The 22,235-nt window shown below is 46.7% G+C and overlaps 1 protein-coding gene across 3 annotated transcripts in view; it reads left to right on the top strand.

Moving 5' to 3' along the window:
• Flnb (filamin B) overlaps positions 1-22,235 on the top strand; it is a 131,099-nt gene that overhangs the window by 106,666 nt on the left and 2,198 nt on the right. For all 3 annotated transcript variants that reach the window (XM_028786042.1, XM_028786041.1, XM_028786040.1), the window contains 11 exons: positions 1,649-1,807; positions 2,411-2,614; positions 3,717-3,869; positions 3,974-4,096; positions 6,990-7,256; positions 7,831-7,968; positions 9,005-9,120; positions 11,822-11,954; positions 15,277-15,453; positions 18,945-19,163; positions 21,300-21,503. In XM_028786042.1, the coding sequence (XP_028641875.1) occupies positions 1,649-1,807; positions 2,411-2,614; positions 3,717-3,869; positions 3,974-4,096; positions 6,990-7,256; positions 7,831-7,968; positions 9,005-9,120; positions 11,822-11,954; positions 15,277-15,453; positions 18,945-19,163; positions 21,300-21,503 (1,893 nt within the window). The remainder of the gene's footprint in view (positions 1-1,648; positions 1,808-2,410; positions 2,615-3,716; positions 3,870-3,973; positions 4,097-6,989; positions 7,257-7,830; positions 7,969-9,004; positions 9,121-11,821; positions 11,955-15,276; positions 15,454-18,944; positions 19,164-21,299; positions 21,504-22,235) is intronic.

The raw sequence follows: 22,235 nt of genomic DNA, 5'->3' as shown, positions 1-22,235 counted from the left end.
ATCCCAGCAACCACATGGTGGCTCATAACCATCCGTAATGAGATTGGATGCCCTCTTCTGGTGTATCCGAAGACAGTGACAGTGTACTAATAAAATAAATAAATAAATAAATCTTTATAAAAAAAAAAAAAAAACTTCCTTCCCTCTCGTGGTCCCTTTCTAGTTTCTTCCCCCCAACTCCTCTTTCTATTTCTCTCCAACACACACACACACACACACACACACACACACACACACACACACACGGCATCTGATACAAAGCATGTGGTGTTGGTCTTTCTGAGTTGGCTTGACTTAAGTTAATATGATAATTTCCATTCACCTGCCTTTCACAGATATCCTGATTAAACGTTTTAAGTTTTATTTCATTCTATGTTTTATTCTGTATACTTAGCCCATTTTCTTTATCTTTTCATCTGTTGATGGGCATCCAGGCTGGTTCTGTCTCCTAACTATTGGGACTAGTGCAGCAATGATCTTGGATGTGCAGGTATCTCTGTGGTATGTTGATTTAGAGTCCTTCAGGAATACTAGAAATTGGTCAAATGGTACATCTACTCTGTTTTTTTTGAGAACTTTCCACACTGATTTTCACAGAGGGTGGCATTAGTTTACATTCCAACCAGCAACAAATAAGGGTTTATCTTGCCAGCAGTAGTTGTCCTTTGAGTTATTGATGATAGTTCTTCAGATTGGGGTGAGACAAATTCTCAAAACAGATTAAGTGGTGGTGGTGGCAGTGGCAGTGGCATTGACAGTGAACACCTCTATCCCACCATTCTGGGGGCAGAGGCAGGTGGATCTCTGAGTTAGAGGCCAAGCTGGTCTACTGAGAGAGTTCCAGGATAACCAGGGCTACACAGAGAAACCCTGTCTCCAAAAAGAGCAGGTTTAATTTGCATTTTCCTGCTGGCTAAGGATGTTGAGCTCATTTCAAAAAATATTTATTAAACCATTTATATTTCTTGTGAGAACTGTTACTATATGTTGTTTGGATTATTTGATTTTTTTTCTGTTTAATTTCTTAGAGTTCTTTTTATATTATGCATATTAATTCCCTACTTGATGTGTAGTTAAGGTCAGACCCCCAATTCTATAGACTGTCTCTTCTCTCTGGCATTTTGTTTGCTGTGCAGATGTTGTTTAATTTCATGTAATCTTATTTGTCAATTTAGAGATTATTTACTGTGCTAGTGAAATCCTTTTTTTTTTTTTTTTTTTTTTAAGTTTTTTCCTATTTCCTTCCGAAGTTTCCAAGTTCCTGGTCTCATCTTGAGGTCTATGATCCATTTTGAATTGAGTTGTATACAGAGTGAGAGATAGATATTTAGTTTAGTTCTTCTACATGTTAAAGATTCCTTTAAAAGTCTGTTCACAAGGATTTGTAACTCAGGTTCCTTCCAGCTCCTTGTCTCCCTCTGAACCAGCCATAACCACCCCTCATCCTCCTACGGAGGTCATTGTATACAGGTTGTCAGAGGGACATGATTATCATACACCTGTGGGTAATAGACTCTAGGTGCACACCTCCAAGTGCCATGTAGACCGCGCTCTCTATGCACACCTCCAAGTGCCATGTAGACCGTGCTCTCTAGACAGCTGGGGCCGTGCTACCACATGTAATAGGAGCTGCGTTGCTTTTCCTCAGATGATAGCAGACGCTGCTCCCAAGTGAAGCTGGGCTCAGCTGCTGACTTCCTTCTGGACATCAGTGAGACCGATCTCAGCACACTGACAGCCAGTATTAAGGCCCCATCTGGACGGGATGAGCCCTGTCTGCTAAAGAGGCTACCGAACAACCACATCGGTGAGCTTCGGGCTGCCTGCGTGGTGGGATGTGGGGTGGGGAGTAGAGACTCCTTAGGAAGTGGGTGGTTTGTTGGAGGATGTTACAGTAAACCTGTGTCACGTGTGTGCCTCCCCCTCGGTACTAACATCTGTGGACGCTGGACCGTTGCAACGCAAGCCAGTCATATTTCCAGTTTTGAGAATATGCCTTATTTATTAGTCGCTTTTCTCACTGCTGTGACAAACTACCCTGCAAAAGCAGATTAAGAATCGAGAGGTGTGTTCTGACTCACAGTTCAATGATACAGCCCATCATGGTGGAAATTATTATGTGACAGAGCAAGACAGATGGATGCTGGTGCTCAGCCTAAGTTATTCTTTACACAGTCTGGAACCCCAGCCCATGGAGTGAGCCCAACATCAAGGCTGGCTCTTTCCGCCTCGGTTAACCTAATCTAGAAAGGCCATCCGTCACAGACATGAGTACGGTCTTTCTCCTAAATTATTTTAGGCCGTGTCAAGTTGATCATGAACACGTTCTCTGTCACATTCTCCCCCCCCACTTCTCCTTCATCCTTCCTCCTTCTCCCCTTAATAAGCCTCCATCTGTGTTCTGGTCCAGGCATTTCCTTCATCCCCCGAGAGGTGGGTGAACATCTAGTCAGCATCAAGAAGAATGGCAACCACGTGGCCAACAGCCCTGTATCCATTATGGTGGTCCAGTCTGAAATTGGTGATGCACGCCGTGCCAAAGTCTATGGCCGAGGCCTGTCAGAAGGCCGGACTTTTGAGATGTCAGACTTCATCGTGGACACGAGAGACGCAGGTCTGTAGGGTAGTTCCATGGGAAAAATACCCAGAGGTTGTGGTACTGGGTTCATTTTTTCTTTTATTTATTTATTTATTTATTTATTTATATTTATTTTATGTATGTGAGTACACTGTTGCTGTCTTCAGACACACCAGAAGAGGGCATCAGATCCCATTACAGATGGTTGTGAGCCACCATGTGGTTGCTGGGAATTGGACTCAGATCTCTGAAAGAGCAGACAGTGCTCTTAACTGCTGAGCCATCTCTCCAGCCCTTAGTTTTTTCATACTGCCCACTCTTTTACTTCCAAGCATCCTTCTGCCTCTGAGATGTGAGTGCTTGCTTCTACCTGAATCACAAGAGTAGGACTTTGCTCTCTAGAGAAAAAACTGAGACACATAAGGATTACTATCCTATCTGTTTCCGAGATGCAAACCCAGATCCACAAGATCTCACAGATCTCTGTTATGTGTGCTTATGACATCGTTGAGGACCTCAGTGTTCTCAGCTCCCAGGGTCTCCTGAGCAGAACATGTTGGGACAGTTGAACGGTGCTTTGGGCAAAAATCAGGCATAGCAACCCCCACGTCGCTCTTTGAGATGCTTTGAGTTAGGTTGGGCTTTCTCAAGCCATACCACATCCCAGTGCCTTCGTCTTCTGTCTTCTTGAGTGGCAGTGGGAGCCACATTAGTGAGCTCCAGACAAAGTTATAATCCCAGGACAGAGATTGGAAAGATTTCTGCCCCCACTCAATGCTCACCAGTGGGATTTCATGCTGTTGAACTTTCAGGTCTTCTGTTTGAAAATTCAGGTAACCCCTTAAGACAGTCCAGGCATTTATTGAGGAGCATAAAGTTCCATGGGGCACATGTTCGAATAGAATATTGATAGATACCTTCAAGGAAGGAATTGTCTGGTCAAAGCCTTGGTTGGCAGGTTATACTGCTATAGAACTTCTCAGAGCCTTTAGCTTACCCCTTTACCACAGGCCCCCCAAGCTGGATAGTCTCTTTCTGCTCTGTGGAAACTATTTCAGTATCAAGGGCCAGGTATCCCTTCTGCATTCATCACACCCCTCCCTCAGGAGTTGTGTCAGAACAGGCTGCTGTGTTGCAGGCTATGGTGGCATATCCTTGGCAGTAGAAGGACCCAGCAAGGTGGACATCCAGACAGAGGACCTAGAGGATGGTACCTGCAAGGTGTCCTACTTCCCCACTGTGCCTGGGGTCTATATCGTCTCCACCAAATTTGCTGATGAGCATGTGCCTGGTATGAGACCCCTCTGCCCTCCCTCTGTGATGCTTGGGGTTTTGGTAAATGCCATCCATGTCTCAGTGTCAAGGCTGCTCACAGGGTCCCTCTCGGTCCCACAGGAAGCCCATTCACTGTGAAGATCAGTGGTGAGGGAAGAGTCAAAGAGAGCATCACCCGAACCAGCCGGGCTCCATCTGTGGCCACGGTTGGCAGTATCTGTGACCTGAACCTGAAGATCCCAGGTGAGTATGCAGCTGATGGGGCAGGGCAGCAGCCAGCACCTCGGCACCAAGTGCAGGCATAACCTAAAGCACACTGTCCACCCTGAGGACATTTGCATTTTATACTTTTTCTTATTTACTTAAAGGGGGGGGGGGCGTCTCAATATGTAGCACAGAGTGGCCTCAAACTTGTGATTCTCCTGCCTCAGCCTCTGTAGTGCTAGGGTTGTAGGCTAGGGGTACCACAAAGAGCTTTTTGTTTTTAACAGAGGCTTCACTTAGGAAAAATGTGCTTACCTCTTACCTTTTTCTTCCAAATGAAAGCAGTCTTGTTGCATTCCGAGGGGAAACATAGATCTGCTTTTAGATGTACTCTTTGCCAATGAAAATACTGTGGGTGGGGACACAGCCTGCTGATACCAATGTCTGGAAGTATTTAGGAGGGGAGACCTAGCCGCAGCCTTTTGCTTCATCTCTCTTATCTTTAATGGAAGGACAGAGCTTTCCTGCAAAGCTGGGTGGGCCCATTGAACCGCTTCACCACAAACCGTTCTTCACAGAGGCTTCATGCACTGTGAACAGGCTAACAGCCTGTCTGAAATGTCCTGGGAGTCTGTGCACAGAGAATCGCTGTGTCAGTGAAAGCTTCACGACTCCTATGCCCACACACTGGCAAGGCCTGTGGGAGTTGCACAAACTGTACAGAGAAGGGGGAGTGGAAAAGAGTGAGACGGGTACATTGGTAAAGTCTTTGCCGCACAAGTGTGAGAGGCCTTGAGTTCCGTCTCCAGAACTGACATTTGAAAGAAGGACAAGTCATGTGTGATGATGCCTGCTTGTAATCCCAGCACTGGGGAGGCAGAGAGGTTCTAGGCTTCACTGTCCAGCCAGTCACTGATGATCAGACCAGCGAGAGACACTCAAAAAACAAGGCTTCTAAGGAACAGCACCTAAAGCTGTCCTCTGGCCTACACATATGCACACGCACACGCACACACACACACACACACACGCACATCAAAACATATATACATGCATAAGATGCACATGTCTGATCTTAAGAGGAAGGGGCTCTTTCTCACCCCTGCACGTTCCGTTTCGTTTACCCCCCCTTAGCTGTAGTCAGTGGGTTCTTGTGCACCAACATTCTCATCAAGTGTAAATGTAGTTAGCATCTAATCACTACACTCAAGATCACTTTTTAAAAACTGGATGTGTCAGTACAAAGTTCATGTGCTTCAAGGTGGGGGAAGATGGCTGGCCAGGACAGGGGTTGCTGGCCAGTGAATTTGGACTTGGCCCTGCTTTGGTATCCTTCCTCAAGAAATGGATTGGCTCCTGTTGTTCCCCATCATTCACCAAGAGGAGGTGCTCTGTTGTTCTTTCTCCTGGGATGATATGATATCTCCATTTTAGTCTTATTTCTAGGATGTGGACTTTGGTTTGTTTTCCACTTTTTGTTTTGCAATTACTTTTCCCTCTCTGGTGTCTCTTACTTGAGGAACTCGAGTATCTGGGTGTGTAGACATCTGTCCTGTCTGAAGCCTCTTCTGGCTCTTGGTCATTCAGTTACTTAATAGCAGAGGAGTCTACAGGAGACACTCCCCTCAGGATCCACTGGATCCCCTCTCATTTGTTATAGTGACGAGACCTTATCAGCTCCTGGGGACCTGGGCCTCTTGGGTTATCTTAGTTGCAAAGTAGCATATCTTAATGACTAGTATACATTCCCTCCTGGCTCCAGAGGCTGTGAGTCAAACTGGAATAGCATGAGTAGACAGACCTTCTGGATTACAGGAGACCAACTTGTGTGCTCATGTGGTGAGAGGAGAGAACCTTAGGTTGCTGGGGAACCATTCTAAGGGCACCAAGTCATGCTGAGAGCTCCCTTTACCACACTGCGTCTGGGTTGCCTCCCCCGTACCTCTCCAGAACCCAGTCTGTGGGGTAGAGTTTGCCTGAGGAATCTGGCAGAGGCACAGTACCTTGGGTCCACTATGGTGTGATGGCTCCTCAACCTCTCGTCTCTGTCCATAGGATACAGGATCATGAACTGTGGCCCTGTGCAGTTTTATTGGGGCTCTAGGTGATGACAACACCCAGTGCCACCTGCTTGTCTCCTCCATGCGAGTGCAGGCACAGTTGTGCTTGTCTCATAGACACGATTTGCTTCCTGGTGCTTGTCATCCAAGGCATTGCTTGCCTGAGAGTGTGGCCTTTGCTGAAGCTTTGCTCATGCATGGTTCCTCCTTTGCCATTGAAAGTGGCATGTGTTCACTTTTGGATCTTAATGACCTTGCTGCCTGAAAGAAGCAGCAAAGCTTGACAATAAGAGGTGAAGGCTCTTGGGGCTGGTGAGATGGCTCAGTGGCTAAGGGGCCTACTACTAAGCCTGATGACATAAGTTTGATTTCCAGGGCCCTTGTGTTGGCTGGAGAGAACTCCTGCAGGCTGTCTTCTGACCTCCACATGCATGTGGTAGCACGCTTGCTCATAGACACACCTGCGTCCATAGTACATAAGCTAATAGAAATGTGTGTGTGTGTGTGTGTGTGTGTGTGTGTGTGTGTGAGAGAGAGAGAGAGAGAGAGAGAGAGAGAGAGAGAGAGAGAGAGAGAGGCAGAAACATGTGGGTTTCCTTACATACCACAGCTGTCAGCATGGGTCTTAGTGTGATGCTGCATCCATGGAGGGGTAACTAGGCTCCAGCCAGAAAAGCTGCTGACATAGTTCAGTGGGACAGGAAGTGTCAATGCCCTCTTCATGCTGGTCACAGGAAGCCAGGACTCAAGGGGAGTCCAAGCACCTCACACCCCTGGGCTGTACCTGCCACACCATTCTCTGCTTGCCCTGTGTGTCCTGCATGGCCCCAGGCCTTTGCCCTAACTCTCTTCTCTCAACTTTCTTCTCTCAGAAATCAACAGCAGTGACATGTCTGCCCATGTCACCAGCCCCTCTGGCCATGTCACCGAGGCAGAGATTGTGCCTGTGGGAAAGAATTCTCACTGTGTCAGATTTGTACCCCAGGAGATGGGCGTTCACACAGTCAGCGTGAAGTACCGTGGACAACACGTAACAGGAAGCCCCTTCCAGTTCACCGTGGGCCCCCTTGGCGAAGGGGGTGCCCACAAGGTCCGGGCAGGAGGCCCTGGCCTGGAGAGGGGAGAAGCAGGCATCCCAGGTAAGAATTTGGACCAAGTTTTAACTGGACACAAGTAAGTGTACACTGTACCCGTTGCTGTAAGGAGACAACTTCCAGCAGGACACTCGTTATTCAAAGCTTTTAAAGCTTACACTGGGAGCCGCTCACCTACACAAACCCAGAGAGGCTTAGACAGGTGTTGCTGAGTCTAACATTAGCGTGCATTGAGTCTCTTAAGAAGAGAGCAGTGACTGTTTCCATTGCCTTACTGAACCGGTGTTCTGTGCAGCTCACTAGAATGCTGCAAAACTGATTTGTGGGGCCCCTTCCTGTGGTGGCGGCTGTGTGTTGGAAGAGGTGCGGGGGGATCTAAGCACATTCATCCTTTTCTGGTTTGGTTTTGGGTGTGTTCCTGGTGCTGGAATCCACATGACCTTCATGATCATTGGTGGTGCTTCAGAAACCACAATGATGGCCTTCGCCTGGGTTCTGCTTGGGGCTAGGGCAAAAAGAAAGTGCTGGCAAAGGGCCTGACCTACACTGCTGGTTTGAGCTAGAGGAGGGCCTGGGGCTCTCGGGCTCTCTCACTAACCAGGTGTTTCTTTGCTCTCAGCCGAGTTCAGCATCTGGACCCGGGAAGCAGGTGCTGGCGGCCTCTCCATTGCTGTTGAGGGCCCTAGTAAGGCCGAGATCACATTCGATGACCATAAAAATGGGTCATGCGGTGTGTCTTATATTGCCCAAGAGCCTGGTATGTACTCAAGGGTGGCTGAGGATGTTTTCCTTGATTGGAGATGGTTTAGTTGCCAGGATCAGAAACTCATCACCATAGGTCAGGTACACAGGCATTTGCATGTGGGGCACACGGGAGAGCATTGGGCCTCCACGAGATGAGCTTCCTCGTTCCCATCATCTCTTGTCGCTTACCGATGGTCTCTGCTTGCTTTCTTTCAACTGCTGTGTTCTGTCCACTGACCATCCACACACCCCCTTCGAGTGACCCTGAGCTGGTTTGGCTGCTCTCAGTACCTGAGAACCTAAAGCAGAGATTTGTCACCTTTTGTGTCCCTGAGACCCTTTGGACATCTGATAAAACCTGTAGTCATGATATTTTTTTGGCATGCACAAGATAAAGTACATCGATAATGATAAAAGAAATGAATTTTATTAAAATACAGTTGTAAATGCAGGTGTAGTGTCCCATGCCACCTGGGAGGAAGATTGCCAAAGTGTGAACCATACAGTGTGAGCTCCAGGCTGACCTGGGCTGCAAAGTGAGCCTTGTCTTACATAAAACTATATCAAAGTATAGTCATCAAATACATAGCAGTAAAATATATATGACTTTATTAGTATATTAAATTATGATAAAATTTGACAAAAGTACATTGATGGTCCTTAAAATGGAATAAATCCTTCGACATATAATGTATAATCTTGGCAGTACAAGGCGCAGATGCTTCTCACATACTGTGATGGCTAGTTGATATTTCCAGTGCAGAATCCTTTCAGTTAGAGATTAATAAAAATATAGATGCAACAGCTTTTCCCATTCAAGCCCCTGGGTCTCTTGGATTCTATACACAGATGACACTGTGGACCCAGGTCAAGAATCTCTGACTTTACTTAACTAATAAAATCCTAGCGTTTGGGTGTTAGCTAGTCAATCAACTGTGGCCTTAAGCACTGCTAGTCTCTGAAGACATTTGAGCCCAGCTTAAGCCAGTGGCCACTATGGAAATCCTTTCTGAACTCTCTAAAATGATGGGGCTTTTCTATCCCAACAGGTAACTACGAGGTGTCTATCAAGTTCAACGATGAGCACATCCCAGACAGCCCTTACCTGGTGCCCGTCATCGCGCCCTCAGACGACGCTCGCTGCCTCACTGTTCTGAGCCTTCAGGTGAGGCACAAGGAAGCATCCATCTCCTTAGCCACAGACCGACCAGTGATACTCCTGGACTCCTGAGACCACATTAATCCTGTCCTGGGTACCAAACCCTGTTGACAGTTGGCACCCAGGTGTTGCCATTCATGGGGTAGCAGTCCTGTGGCAGGGTCACCTCCCTATGCTCTCAGGGCAAAAGACAATTTGACCAAGCACAAACAGATTTGATAAACAATATACCTTACCACTGAGGGACAAGTTGGCTTTTCAATATTTATTCAAGAGAAACAAAGGAAGCCTGTTAATCACTGGTTGAGGGAGCAGGGCAGATTTGAAAACAGAACAGACAATGTTGACGGTCTAGTGACTTGTACCTATAATGATTATTGGCTTCCTTTCCCTAAAGCTAACTGCATTTTTTTAATTAGAGTGATTTGTTTATGATAAATGTACAGGGGACTATTTTGAGAACTGATCAGTGTCACTTCAGTAAATCTTTGAACACCCTAATGGGTAGCTTCTCTTGCCCTAATTTTAGTACGAGGTGGCGAGAGTGAGGGGTCTGTCTGCAAAAACCTGCTCCCCTGAGATTGTGCACTTGGCTTTAGCATTACCACAGGTGCCTGTACACACACACACACACATACACACACACACACACACAGTTACATTAGCATCAGAGCCACACTGAGAGCCACTGGGGCTGCATCAGCTTGGGACACTGAACTTGTTTGAATTAGGAGAAGCAAATAGGTTGTACAATAATGCCCAAATACCCAAAACCAGTTTCCAGTTAATGGAGTTTCTATGTAGCTTTTAGCTATCCCAGTTCTTAAAGGTACCTGGGTTAGAATCCAATCTGGCATTTGGAATGGATGATACAGCAGCTATGTACACTTTTGATTTACATTGAGATTCCATCTTATGCTGACAGAATGGACTGCTGCTAGTTAGAGACCCAGATGTTAGCACACTAGAATCCCAGACTACGATTGATGAGGTCTCAATGGAAAGCTCCAGAGGTCCTAACTGGTCGCTGTGGTGTAGATGTTTTTCTTGTGTTTCATTTAAAGGCTTCTTAACAGTTTCTTTTGTGGCCGACTTAACTAAAACCTATAGAGGGAGATAAACGCAGCGTTTGTTGAGGGCAGAGAGCTGCCTTCCTGCATCTTGAAGATCTCTCTTCAGATCTTCAGAAGCATTTATCTCCCTCTTGAGGATTTAGCGGCAACAGACTCAGGTAACAGAAATGATTGTTCCTCTCCAACACTTTTGCTGACTCCTCCTGTCACGGTTTTTCATAAGTATTTCTGTAAGTATGTACTCGCTCTGCGCGGAAGGAAAGGTAAATTATTTATCAGAACCTCAGCAGAAGCCTGATCAACATCTGGTCCTGGGTAGACATGAGAAGCGTCTTTTGTTTTAACTGGCTTTTGAGGCTACGGAGAAAAAGTGAAGTTGGCTGGCATTTTGTGGGGGAGGAGACAAAGTGGGAGTTCTCTGGAAATTAAAGAGTCCTTAAGTTTGTATTGTGGCCTCCCTCCCCAGACTGTAACCTCCAAGCAGCAGAGTTCATAGAACATTCTGCATACGCCTCATCTTCACAGTGTGGTTTAATAGTCACTAGCCACATGTGGCTGCCCAATTAAGATGCTGCTAGAGAAACTGAATGTTTGTTATACAATGTAAAGTGCTTTAAATTGGTCCCATTTCCGTCTGTGGCTAAGGACTAACCCAGGGGATGTGGCGTTGTTAGAGCCTGCTGTAGAGATGCAGTCCTTGCACCAGAGCCCAGTCTCCCCTAGGCATTTCTAGAAACATTGTCAAAATCTGCATTTTAACCACATTCCTGGATAGCTCCTTTGCATACTAAGTATGAGCCCTGCCGCATCTGAGGAATGGCGCTGTCCCAGCAAGTTTAAACCAAAACTGGGGCGTGTAAAACCTTACTTTCCTGGATAGTATAGGCCATTCATAATCCAAAAAGTTGCTTAGCTCTGAGTACCTAGTGCCTAAGCCCCTCCCTGCAAGAATGTGTACTTTCTAAGACACGCTGGGAGTGAAGCTGAGCCAGGGAAGACAAAGACCACACTTCTTGGAATTGCAGAGGCAACTTCTAAATACATATTTGTACTTATCGGTGCGCTGCTGGTTTTTCTGGAGCCTTGGTGTGTATGGGCCGGGTCCTGGACTGAGTCCTGAGCATCATTTCATGTGTTCTTCATAATCAGTCTCTGAGATAGGGTCAGGTAGTTTGTCCGTTTTACAAACAATGAAATTGAGATTCGGATTTAACAATTTAGTTTTACTACTTGAAAAAAAAAGGAGTTAGGCAAAGTGCAACCTACCTAAATGCATGTGTTGCTCTGCTTTTTATCAAAAGTGCTGACCATTCCTGCACTTGATTTTAAAAAAAAAAAAAAAACAGTGACATAAAATTCAGCTCATGTCATGAACTCTGCACCCAGACTGGGTGGTGGTGGTGATGCCAGTGGCAGGGGCAATTTAGCTTGGACAACCTGGGTTTTTGGCCTGTGCAGATGTTGTTTGGGATATTCTCTTGTCTCAAGTCTCCCAACCTTGATTGTTTAAACATAAGGGTGCATTGTGTATTTCTGTTTACTGGTAGACTGTGGAGGCAAAGGAGCCTAGTCAGCGTGTGCTGGCGAGCAGGAACGCCGGGTGCCATAACCTGTCTAATTTATTGAATTCTCAGGAATCAGGATTAAAGGTTAACCAGCCAGCATCCTTTGCTATAAGGTTGAATGGTGCAAAAGGAAAGATTGATGCAAAGGTGCATAGCCCCTCAGGAGCGGTGGAGGAATGCCACGTGTCTGAACTGGAGCCAGGTAAGCAGCAAGGCTGGCAACTCGGTCTCCAGGCCAGTGCTCCGACAGCTGTGCCTCCTGGGTAGGACTCTTCAGCCACCACACTGCCTGAGAGTCAAGTTCTTTTCACTGTTGCCAGACATCATTTATAAAATAGGGTAGACACGTTTGCCAGGAACACAGAGACTCTTTATGTGACAGTAATACCCCTTTCTTCTTGTTTCTTTAAGCAAGATCTGCTTTATTTTCTGTGACTTTTATCAGATTCCTTTTACATGACATTAATCACAATTTTTATCCTATTTTAATAAAACTTTACAGCTTTATTATATTGTTGACTTTATGACATGAGGAAGGATATTTTGATCTCACCTTCCTCCAAGAGAATCTAGGACTCTAAGGCTTAATACTTCAGATTTATGGGACTCTTATGTCAGTCAACTTAAAAGAGACTGTTCTGTCAGTGAACATTTATGATATGTTAGGGATTTGGCAGGAAGGTAAAGCTAGAGAATATACAGTTCTACCCCTCCAAACACTACTGGGGTTGGTACATATCTATAATCTTAGCATTTGAGAAACTGAAGAAGGAGGACTGCAAGTTCAAGGCCAGCCTGGGCTACAAAGCAAGACAAAACAACAAAAACAAAACAACAATAAAAACAAACAATAAAAAAAAATCAATTGGGGCTGGAGAGATGGCTCAGCGGTTAATAGCGCTGACTGTTCTTCCAGAGGTTCCGAGTTCAATTCCCAGCAACCTCATGGTGGCTCACAACCATCTGTAATGGGATCCGATGCCCTCTTCTGGTGTGTCAGCAACAGTATATCCACATACATGAAGTAAATAAATAAATCTCTTTTAAAAAAAAAAATCAACTGGCCAGAACTAGTCCAAAAGAAGCTAAAAACCTACAAATTAGAGACTAAGAACTAAGATACTAAGAACCTAAGAAGCAGATAGATGGTGGGGTGGGAGAGGCGCCTTGTGCTTCGGCAAGGTCAGGAGAGCTTCTTTTGATGTGGTCTTTGATGACACCTGCTGCTGTTGGGCATTTGCTGTGTGCTATCTGCATCCACTGAGGGTGGAAATCTAGAGCAGCCATTCTTAATTGATGAGTCATGACCCCTGTGAAGTTCAAACAACCCTTTCATAGGTTACCTAGAACTATTGGAAAACCCAGCTATTTACATTATGACTCATAACGGTAATAAAATTACCATTATAAAGTAGCAACAAAAATAATTTTATGTTTGGGGCGGTCACCACAGCATGAGGAACTGTACTAAAGGGTTGCAGTATTAGGAAGGTTGAAAGCCACTGGTCTAGAGCATGCATGAACAGCTATGTATGATTCTCTCATTGGACAGACAAATGGAAGTTGGGTGCCTTGGCGACATCTTGGCTAACGTTAGGCCATATCACAGAGAATGCAGTAGAGCATCTGACTGACAGAGTGGTGTGCTACCGCCCTTGAGAAAGCAGAGTCAAACAGCAGCCCCAAGGGTATAGAGCCATAGCACTTGGTGACCACTTGGCCCTAGGGTTTGAGAGTGAATTCTGAAAGACCACATGTTAGGACTAGGGAAGATGGTTTGGTCAGTAAAGTACAAACCCAAGGACCTGAGTTTGATCCAGCCAAGACCCTAACTGAGATCCCAGCAGAGTTGGGAGAGACCAGAGCCTTGCTAGCTAGCCAGCCAGTCTAACTGTATCAGTGAGCTCCAGATTCAGTGAGAGAACCTGCCTCAGAAAGAGAGATGGAGAATCATTGAAGAAGATACCTAGTGTCGGCCTCTGGTTTCCAGACTACACATGTGCATGCACACACAGGCACAAACCTGTATCTGGGTGGATGGGTAAGAAGGTGCCCATATACAGTTAGCTCAATTGAGGATATCTGCCCAGAGGCTACACAAGGGTTGAGCAGGGTCCCTTTCTTAATTGGGGTGTCTCCCAGATAGCCAGGTGGTGGTGTTTATTAGCTGTTCATGCCATTAAGCTCAGCTGTAAGTGAAGTTTGTCCTTGGTCCAGGCGGCCTCTGAAGTCCCAGATCATTCCTGGCATGCCATAATTGGAGTGTTACTGGCTGAAGTTAGAGACTACCCAGCTCAAGTGGACACGTAATAACGACTTCTAATAGTTCATATAAGTACCTAGTTTGGGATCTACAGTAGAGTTTAACAATAGTTTGATTCAGTCACTGGCGGGAATTCTCCAAGGCCCCAAAGACCTTTTGTTGTTTTGTTCTGCTTTGCATTATTTCTTGAGACAGACTCTGTCTGTGTAACCCAGGCTAGCCTGGAGTTCATATAGCCCCAGTAACTTCCTACTCAAGACCTTCCTGCCTCAGGCTCACACGTGCATCCCGTCATGTGACATTGGGCCCAGTGCGTCCTTACTCTTCCTCCATTTCAAGGTGTCTTGCATGCTTGGTGGCAAGATGTCTGTGGGGACCTCCTGCTGCTTCATTTTCATGAGTCCTGAGAGGCAAGGAATCTTTAAGTCCCTTCACAAGCAAGCCTCTCCTCCCTTCACAGTGAACTGGGACACATGCCCATTCCTGAGTCACTTGCTGTGGCTAAAGATATAAATTTACCTTGGGGAAAGAATTTTCCTCATCCTGTAAGGGACTGAATCTGGACATTGGAGTGGGGTTCACTTCCCCTGAAACATTTTGCCTTTAAAGGAGGGGGTGGGCACCCAGCTGGGAAACGCTAGGGGAAGTGCAGTGCCAAAAGATATGAGTAATTGGCTACTACTGTCTAGAACATTCCTCTGTTTCTCCAGAGAAACAAAAGAGGGCTTGGGTAGATCTTTGATGAGCATGAGTCCTCAAGGAGCCTGGGACTTACTGGTGCAGAGGCCACGCAGTGTGCCATGCAAGGCCAGTCTAGGCAGGCATCTGTTGACAAATGACCGGGACACACGTTGTGACCCAAAACAGACCCAAAAGGCTGGCTGTCTGACTTGCTGACAGTTGCTTGCCTTGGGCTTAATTACAGAGCCTTGATGCCAATTGGAACTGTATTTTTCCCTTCAAGTGGACAAATAGGGAAACGTGGTGAGAAGTGAACCTTTTCATAAAGGGTGAACTGTGAGGCAGGAGCCTGAGTATATAACAGAACTGGAGAGTCAGAGCAGTTCCCAGAGGGCTGATTACGGTGACACAGTAAAGCTAGCTGCCCTTGAAATCTGTGTGTTAGCTGCCAGGCTCCCAGCAGAATGGTGTCTTTAAATGATTCACCGCTGGCTAGCTCAGGTTGCTTGCACTGCTGTGTCCCCACTTAACTCCAGGCTGCTTAGCGGCCCCGTTTACCTTGTGCGTCTCCTCCTTCTAGATAAGTATGCAGTCCGCTTCATCCCCCATGAGAATGGCATCCACACGATCGATGTCAAGTTTAATGGGAGCCACGTGGTCGGGAGCCCTTTCAAAGTGCGTGTTGGAGAGCCTGGCCAAGCAGGGAATCCTGCTCTAGTGTCAGCCTACGGTGCTGGGCTTGAGGTGGGCACCACAGGTAAGAAATGCTGCTTTCCTCGTTATCTGAACAGCTCTCTCTTGGGAAAGCTGGGATGGACATCTTTAGTCCCTGGAGGCCTTCTGCGCTCTGTCCTTGGGAAAATGCAGGCATGCACGCTTTGGTGGAATTGGAAACCATTGTTTGAACCAAAATTAATCCAGACTGAGGCCTGTATTGTTATACCTCATTACAGTTCATTTGTAGCCCAGATGTCTTTCTCCAGCAAGTTCTTCAGCCCTAGGAGCAGGATGGTGACAGCTCCTGAGCCCACAGGTAGCCTGCTCCCAGCCTCCCAAAAATACACTTAAGCAGCCTGAGCCTTCTCATGGGCCATCCATCCCCTTGTATTCTCTGCTCACTGCCAATGAAGTGAAGGTGCTCAAAGGGTGTAGAAGTTCTCCAGCTTCATGGACATGTCCTGCCTTCTGCAGGTGTGAGCACTGCTAGCCAGTCACCATGGAGGCTTTCCCACTTACTGCTGTCCCTGGGCTGGCATGGTACAGAGTGGCCAAGTTGACCAAATGGTTGGTTCCTTGATAGACAAATCCCCAGTTCAGCTCTAATTTGGTGGAAGTTACCTCACTGAGTGGACACCTTTTCTCTTGGAAATCTGAATGATATTTCTGTGTGACCCTTTTTACTTGCTGGTTGGCCTTTATAACCAAAAGCCACATATGTGGCCAGCTTGAGATAGGCCTCAGCTCTGCCCATCACATCAGCATTAGAGATAATAAGGACTCTGTCCCAATAAGCGTCTGCAGAGGAAGTCCACGCTGTGGACTCAATGGGACACCACTTCTAGTTACTGTTACTTGGAGCTTCTTGGGAAGGGAGATCCTTGGTCTTCCTGGCCCCTGCCATGCTGTGGGTTGGAACAGAACAGATTCTTTCTTATGCACCAGGACATGGTTTGCAAATCCAGCCCTGAAGTGAGAGCCTCCTAAGTAGTAGAGCAGCCCAAGTTAGGAGTGGCTAGTTGACTGGCATGCTTCCAGGAAGTCTGGCCAAAGCAGTGTCCTCCATAAAACCACCCCCTCAGTGGCGTCGGTTCTGCCAGATGCCCTTGGCACACCCAGCCCGACTCCCTGCTTCACTCTGAGCCAGTACTTTGCCCCTGGATGAGATCTGCTTTGCACTCTGGGAGAGCAAGACAAAATGCTCCAATGGTCCAGCACTCTCTGGGAGTTCATAGGACTTGAGGGTCATCTCCAGGTTTGTGATCTTAAAGATTGAAATCCCTTAGTTCCTGACCCTAGAAGCACATACAGTACCCCAGTGGGCTTTGTGAGGTGTTGTAAAGCAGAACTCCTATCCTCCAGATGCCCAGAATGGTTTCTAGGCATCCATACAGTCGAGGGGCTGTCCTGGCAGTAGAACAGACAGCAGGCCTTGGTCTGGCCCCGCAGCAGCCTCAGCCTGCCCACTGCAGCCAGGAGCCATCTGATCCTCTGTTGGCTGCTGCCGTCCCAACCTTCCTCTGTTTCCCCTTGGTATTTCTCACCCTTCTGGAGCTCAGATGTCAGGCCGTACAGTGTGGCTGCTAAGGATCTGGTCCCAGCCAGAGAAGGCCTGGAACCTACTCACTTCCACCCTCTGTAAATATTGCTCTGTTCACAGACAGGGCATCTTGTTTGCCTAGGCAACCTGCCCCCAAGCTTTCCACAGATGTCCATCCACTCAGTTGTAGCATGAAGAGTACCTTCATAAAAGGATCTGTATGGCCACAAAGAGCCCGGTGCCCTGTGTTTCTGGTTAGACTTATAGGTCTGAGCTCAAGCCTCAGCATGAGCTATTATTCTCTCTGCAGGTCTCATAGCAAGGGATGTGGAGATTTTAGGGCAGGAGTCAGTGTTCCAGATACAGGCCTGGAGTTAGACCATAGAGTTTAGGGCTCTTTGGAGAAGGCCTAAGGATCTGTGTGCAGCTGGAGGAGGGGAAAGCCACCACCATGCGCATGCATATTGGTTATAACCAGAGTTGATGGTGATGTATGTCTGCTTATGAAAGTTTAAATCTCCTGTCTGCTCTTGGGCCAGTCCCTTGGCAATAAGATGGACAGATATCTAAGTCATACCACTGCTGAGCAAAGTGATAATGGTGTGGGTTCTGGATAGTTCTTGATTTTTAACTCTTAGTTTCCCCTCCTCTCTGTCATCATGGCCTTTTCAGGCTCTGGATTGACTAAAGGGGGTCGGAGCTCCTACCCAGGACAGCCAAGCTTTTTCAGCCTAACCTTCAATAGGTTGTTCTCACCATCTTACAGCCACTTTCTGGACATACCACCTCCTGGTGGCTATTGGCCTGCTTGCCCACATGGTCCCCAGCTGGAGGCTGGGGGAGGGGCTTCTCAGAAGCAGAGTCAAGGTGGGAAAGTAAGGAGACTTTGGGACAGCAGTCTCAAGAGTTTCCATAAACAGCTGGCTCATGTTTGGGGGGGGGTGTCACACCATAACAGCTCCTTTGTCTTGCTGATAAGCAGAACAATAATTCTTTCTCTGGCCCAGGAACTGTAGTTAAACCAAAATATTTCCCAGCTGGGCTAGCATCTGCAGCTCTGGCAGAGGTATGGGGACCCTAGAGGATGTTACACTAGGGTGCCCCCTAGAGGGCTTCTAGTGTACAGCCCAGCAACTCCCACTGACTACCTAGTGCCCCTCTGAACTAGAGGCACAGGGGATTAAGGGGGCTTGGGGATGTGCAGGGTAGGTCATTAGTTGATGTTCTCTTTGCCTTCCCTTTTGTCCCAGGGCAAGTGTCTCAAGGCTGCAAGTATAGTTTGTGTGACAGTTGTCCTGTGTATATTCCAGTCTTCCTCCCCATCTCCCGTCTGCCTCTCCCTACCAGCATAGAGTGGTTTCTTGGGCCTAGACACAGTTGGGCACCAGTGGCTCGAATGTAGCACCGAGTTACATGTGGCCTGAACCTCACGTGGAATAGGAAATGCTATGACATGGTGCTGTGCTTGCAGAGTGGCATAGGGCCTAGGGTCTGGGGTGGTTCTCAGTCAGCACAGTTGCTGTTCGGTGGCTTCTCTTGTTGCTGGTATTCATGGCAAAGTGGGTGGACCGACAGCTCACAGACCTGCGGTAGGATTTAGCACAGTGTCTAGATGAGGAGAAGGGGAGGAGAGACTGGATTTCCTCAGCCTCTTCCACCAGAGGAGAAGGGAGTGGTCAGAGAAAGTGCCTCGCCTCCCTTAGAGGCTGTTGCCTGGGGCAGCACTTCAGCTACATTCCCAAAGACAATAGTATTGCTCAGGCACTCAGTGGGTGAAATGTCAGCAACTCTCCTAACCTAGCCTGGGCAAGGGAGCTGCACCCCCGCACCCTGTGCCTCTCTGTGCCAGGAACTCAGATGTACAGTTGGTTCCCGTGCTACCAAGGCAAGCACTTAATGTGGACAAGTGTGTGTCTCACCTCTGTGTCACCCCAGGAAATACCCCCTATCCCTCCAAACCATCCACATCTATCACGCTTCCTCTCTCCCAGGTATCCAGTCAGAATTCTTCATCAACACCACTCAGGCAGGCCCAGGGACGTTATCTGTCACCATTGAAGGACCATCCAAGGTCAAAATGGATTGCCAGGAAATTCCAGAAGGGTACAAAGTCATGTACACTCCCATGGCTCCTGGAAATTACCTGATTGGTGTCAAATATGGCGGGCCCAACCACATCTCGAGGAGTCCGTTCAAGGCCAAGGTGACAGGTAATGAGGAGCCACTTTGGTTTTAATCTTCTGCCCTGCAGAGCAGGTCTTGTAAAATTAGCAATAGCAGCAACTACAGGTGATTTTTAGATCTGTTGAGTCCACATCTAATCTTGAATGTAAGGAAGCAGCACAGAGGCAGAGAGCCCTCCCCTCCTGACCTTGTACAAGTCTAGAAGAAAAGGTAATTGCTTCCCTTTGAGCCATGACTTATGATGTTATAGAGAAGTACAACTTTGGGGAGCAGTCTTCACGAGAGCCATGATGCATTCAGAGAGTCTCAGCAGACCCCACCCTTCAAGGTCTCCTAAGATTTAATAGAACTATAAATTCCGCAGTGTCTCAGAGGACAGTTGATTTCAAGGGCTCTAAATACACACAGGTTCTGGGATAATGTGTGAACTTTTATATTGACTGGCGTTGAATTTGGAGGGACAGGACTTACTAAAGTGGATAAATAAAATGATAGTCTGGGGTGGTAAAATATATAAATGAGACTAGACACATAGCTTTTTTTTTTTATACCATCCTCTCTTGTTTTCGTTGTTGTCTGAAGAGAAGCATAGAAGATGATTTCTTAAATTTATTCTCACAGGGCGGACGTGACAGCCCTATGCTGCATTACCCAGGGGTTCTGCAGAGGGAAGCAATAGCTCTCTTCTTCAGTACACAGCATAAAGAAATTTAACTTCTTATGACACACCAAAAGCGGTAGTCTTCCTAAGAATACTCTTAAATTTTTTAAGACTCAAAAGCAGGTGTGTGGGTCTAGAGAGATGGCTCAGTGTTTAAGAGCACATATCGCTCTTGTAAAGGACCTGGGTTGGGATCCCAGCACCCCATGCAGGCAGCTGACAATGCCTGTAACTCTAGTTTCAGAGAATCCAGGAATCCTGTCCTCTGACCTCAGCATGCACATGACACACAGAAGTTCACACAGGTACAAGCGCATACACATTAAATCAATACATTCTCTTTTAAAAAATAGTATGTCTAAATCCAGTGTGTTCCAGACTTGGAAGACTACATCGTTTGAGTGAGGGGGTAAAGAAGTAAAGAAAGGTGCTGGGTGGTTTTCTGTCTCCAGCAGAGAAGAAATATTTCCAGGTTTGAATAACATACACTGGCTTAACTGGGGCCTCATTTCTAATCTTCACTTTCCGAATTAAAAAAGAAATCTTTAAAGCATATAGAGCCTACCCTCTTAAAAATACTGACATACCAAACGGTAAAGCTCAGGGTAAGTACCGCACATATATACATGAATACATACATACATACATACATACATACATACATACATGCATGCATACATACATACATGCATACTGTGCTAAGTCCCTTCCGTGCCACGTGATTCTCTGTTGCACAAGTGATGTGGACTCATTGTAGAAATATTATAAAGCTCAGATAGGTAAGTCATCCTGTCTCATGCTTAGAGTGCATTCGTGTTCCCCCAATCATTTATATGCATTATACAAAGTATTCCATATAAACAAGAAGAAGATTTGGATTCTCCTGGGACTTTATCCTGTGGAGGGATTACTAGGCCTTATCAGCCATGGCTTAACCTGGTCCATTTGCTGGAAAAAAAAAAAACAGATTCTAGTTGTCTGAGTGAGACCCTAAGGATGAAGAGGATGTAGTTTGGTGGTATATCCTTAATGATCTACCTCCCACAAAAAGCTGAGGCAGACAGATCGAAAATTTGAAGCCAGCCTGAGCTACAAAGTGAGACCCTTTCTTTTTAAAAGTAACAGTACACGGGCTGGGAGCCAGGCACTCTGGAACCCTAGCTCATTGGAAGATCAGCCATTCAAGACAAGCCTTGGCGAAATGAGGCCCTGTCAAAAAGAAAAAAACAAAACAAAACAAGCAAAAGTAGCCAAAAACCAAATGGTGGATATGGATGATGACAGTTTGCTTACCGGGCATGCACGATGGTCTGGATTTGAAACCTTCTCCCACAAATGTATATACAAATCTAAAATACGGACGGAGTGGTTTTCATATCCAAGTATTGGAGCTTTTCTGCATCTTTTGTAAAGGGATTTGTCTCCTGGCTGACAGGACCACACTCCACACAAAACACCCATTGGCCTGGCCATTCACACTTCCCTCTTTCCCATGTTCTAGGCCAACGTCTGGTCACCCCAGGCTCAGCCAACGAGACCTCATCCATCTTGGTGGAGTCAGTAACCAGATCCTCAACAGAAACATGCTATAGCGCCATCCCCAAGTCGTCCTCCGATGCCAGCAAAGTGACCTCCAAGGGAGCAGGGCTGTCAAAGGCCTTTGTGGGCCAGAAGAGTTCTTTCCTGGTGGACTGCAGCAAAGCTGGTAGGCAGCACGGGTCTGCTGGGGAAGGCTTAGCATCAGGGAGCTATAGACAAGACACTCTCCTATTTCAATGTCCCTCACTCTGGATCATCTGCAATGTCCACCCCTCCCTGCTCTGTCCTTCTTCTCTTAATATTCTTAGATAATTTTTCTTTCTTTTGCCTTTCGATTCTTTCACCAAGACAAATAGAAGTAGGGTTGTTGGTATCCACATATCACTTGAGCAAAGTGAACTGATTACCTAACCCACTTCTCTGATACCAGTTACTTTAACAATAACTTTAAATTGATTGAGGCTGGAGAGATGGCTCAGCAGCTACCCTTCTTAAGGACCTGAAGGGACTCTGGCCAGCTTGAACACTGTGAGCATGGCCCTGGTGGGCCTTGCCCTTCTCCCCCACTCCTTCTGCCTTGCTAAAAACCAGTAGATTACATTTCTAAGGCTAGCCCCCAAGGTCTATTCCCTTATTTGGCCACTTCCTCCTCCTAGAGCTGACTACCAAGGTCTAGTTATCAAGCTGCCTTGGCTCACTTAAGAACATGCCCAATTAAAGGTAAACACTTCATCCTAACATGAGGCTTCCCATTTTACCTTTATAAACAGATTTTCCTATGCATTATGTCTGTCTCTTCTCTATCGGGGGCAGTCCTCTTTCTACCAAGACAAATAATCCTTCCTCTGGCTCCTGTGTTCGCTTCCCCTTCTCCTTCTTCCTCTATTTCCTGCTTTTA

Source organism: Grammomys surdaster, unplaced genomic scaffold (assembly GCF_004785775.1).
Source record: "Grammomys surdaster isolate TR1022 unplaced genomic scaffold, NIH_TR_1.0 125428, whole genome shotgun sequence".
NCBI lineage: Eukaryota > Metazoa > Chordata > Mammalia > Rodentia > Muridae > Grammomys > Grammomys surdaster.
The sequence above is the reverse complement of the archived record's forward strand: the minus strand, read 5'-3'. Positions and strand labels throughout refer to the sequence as shown.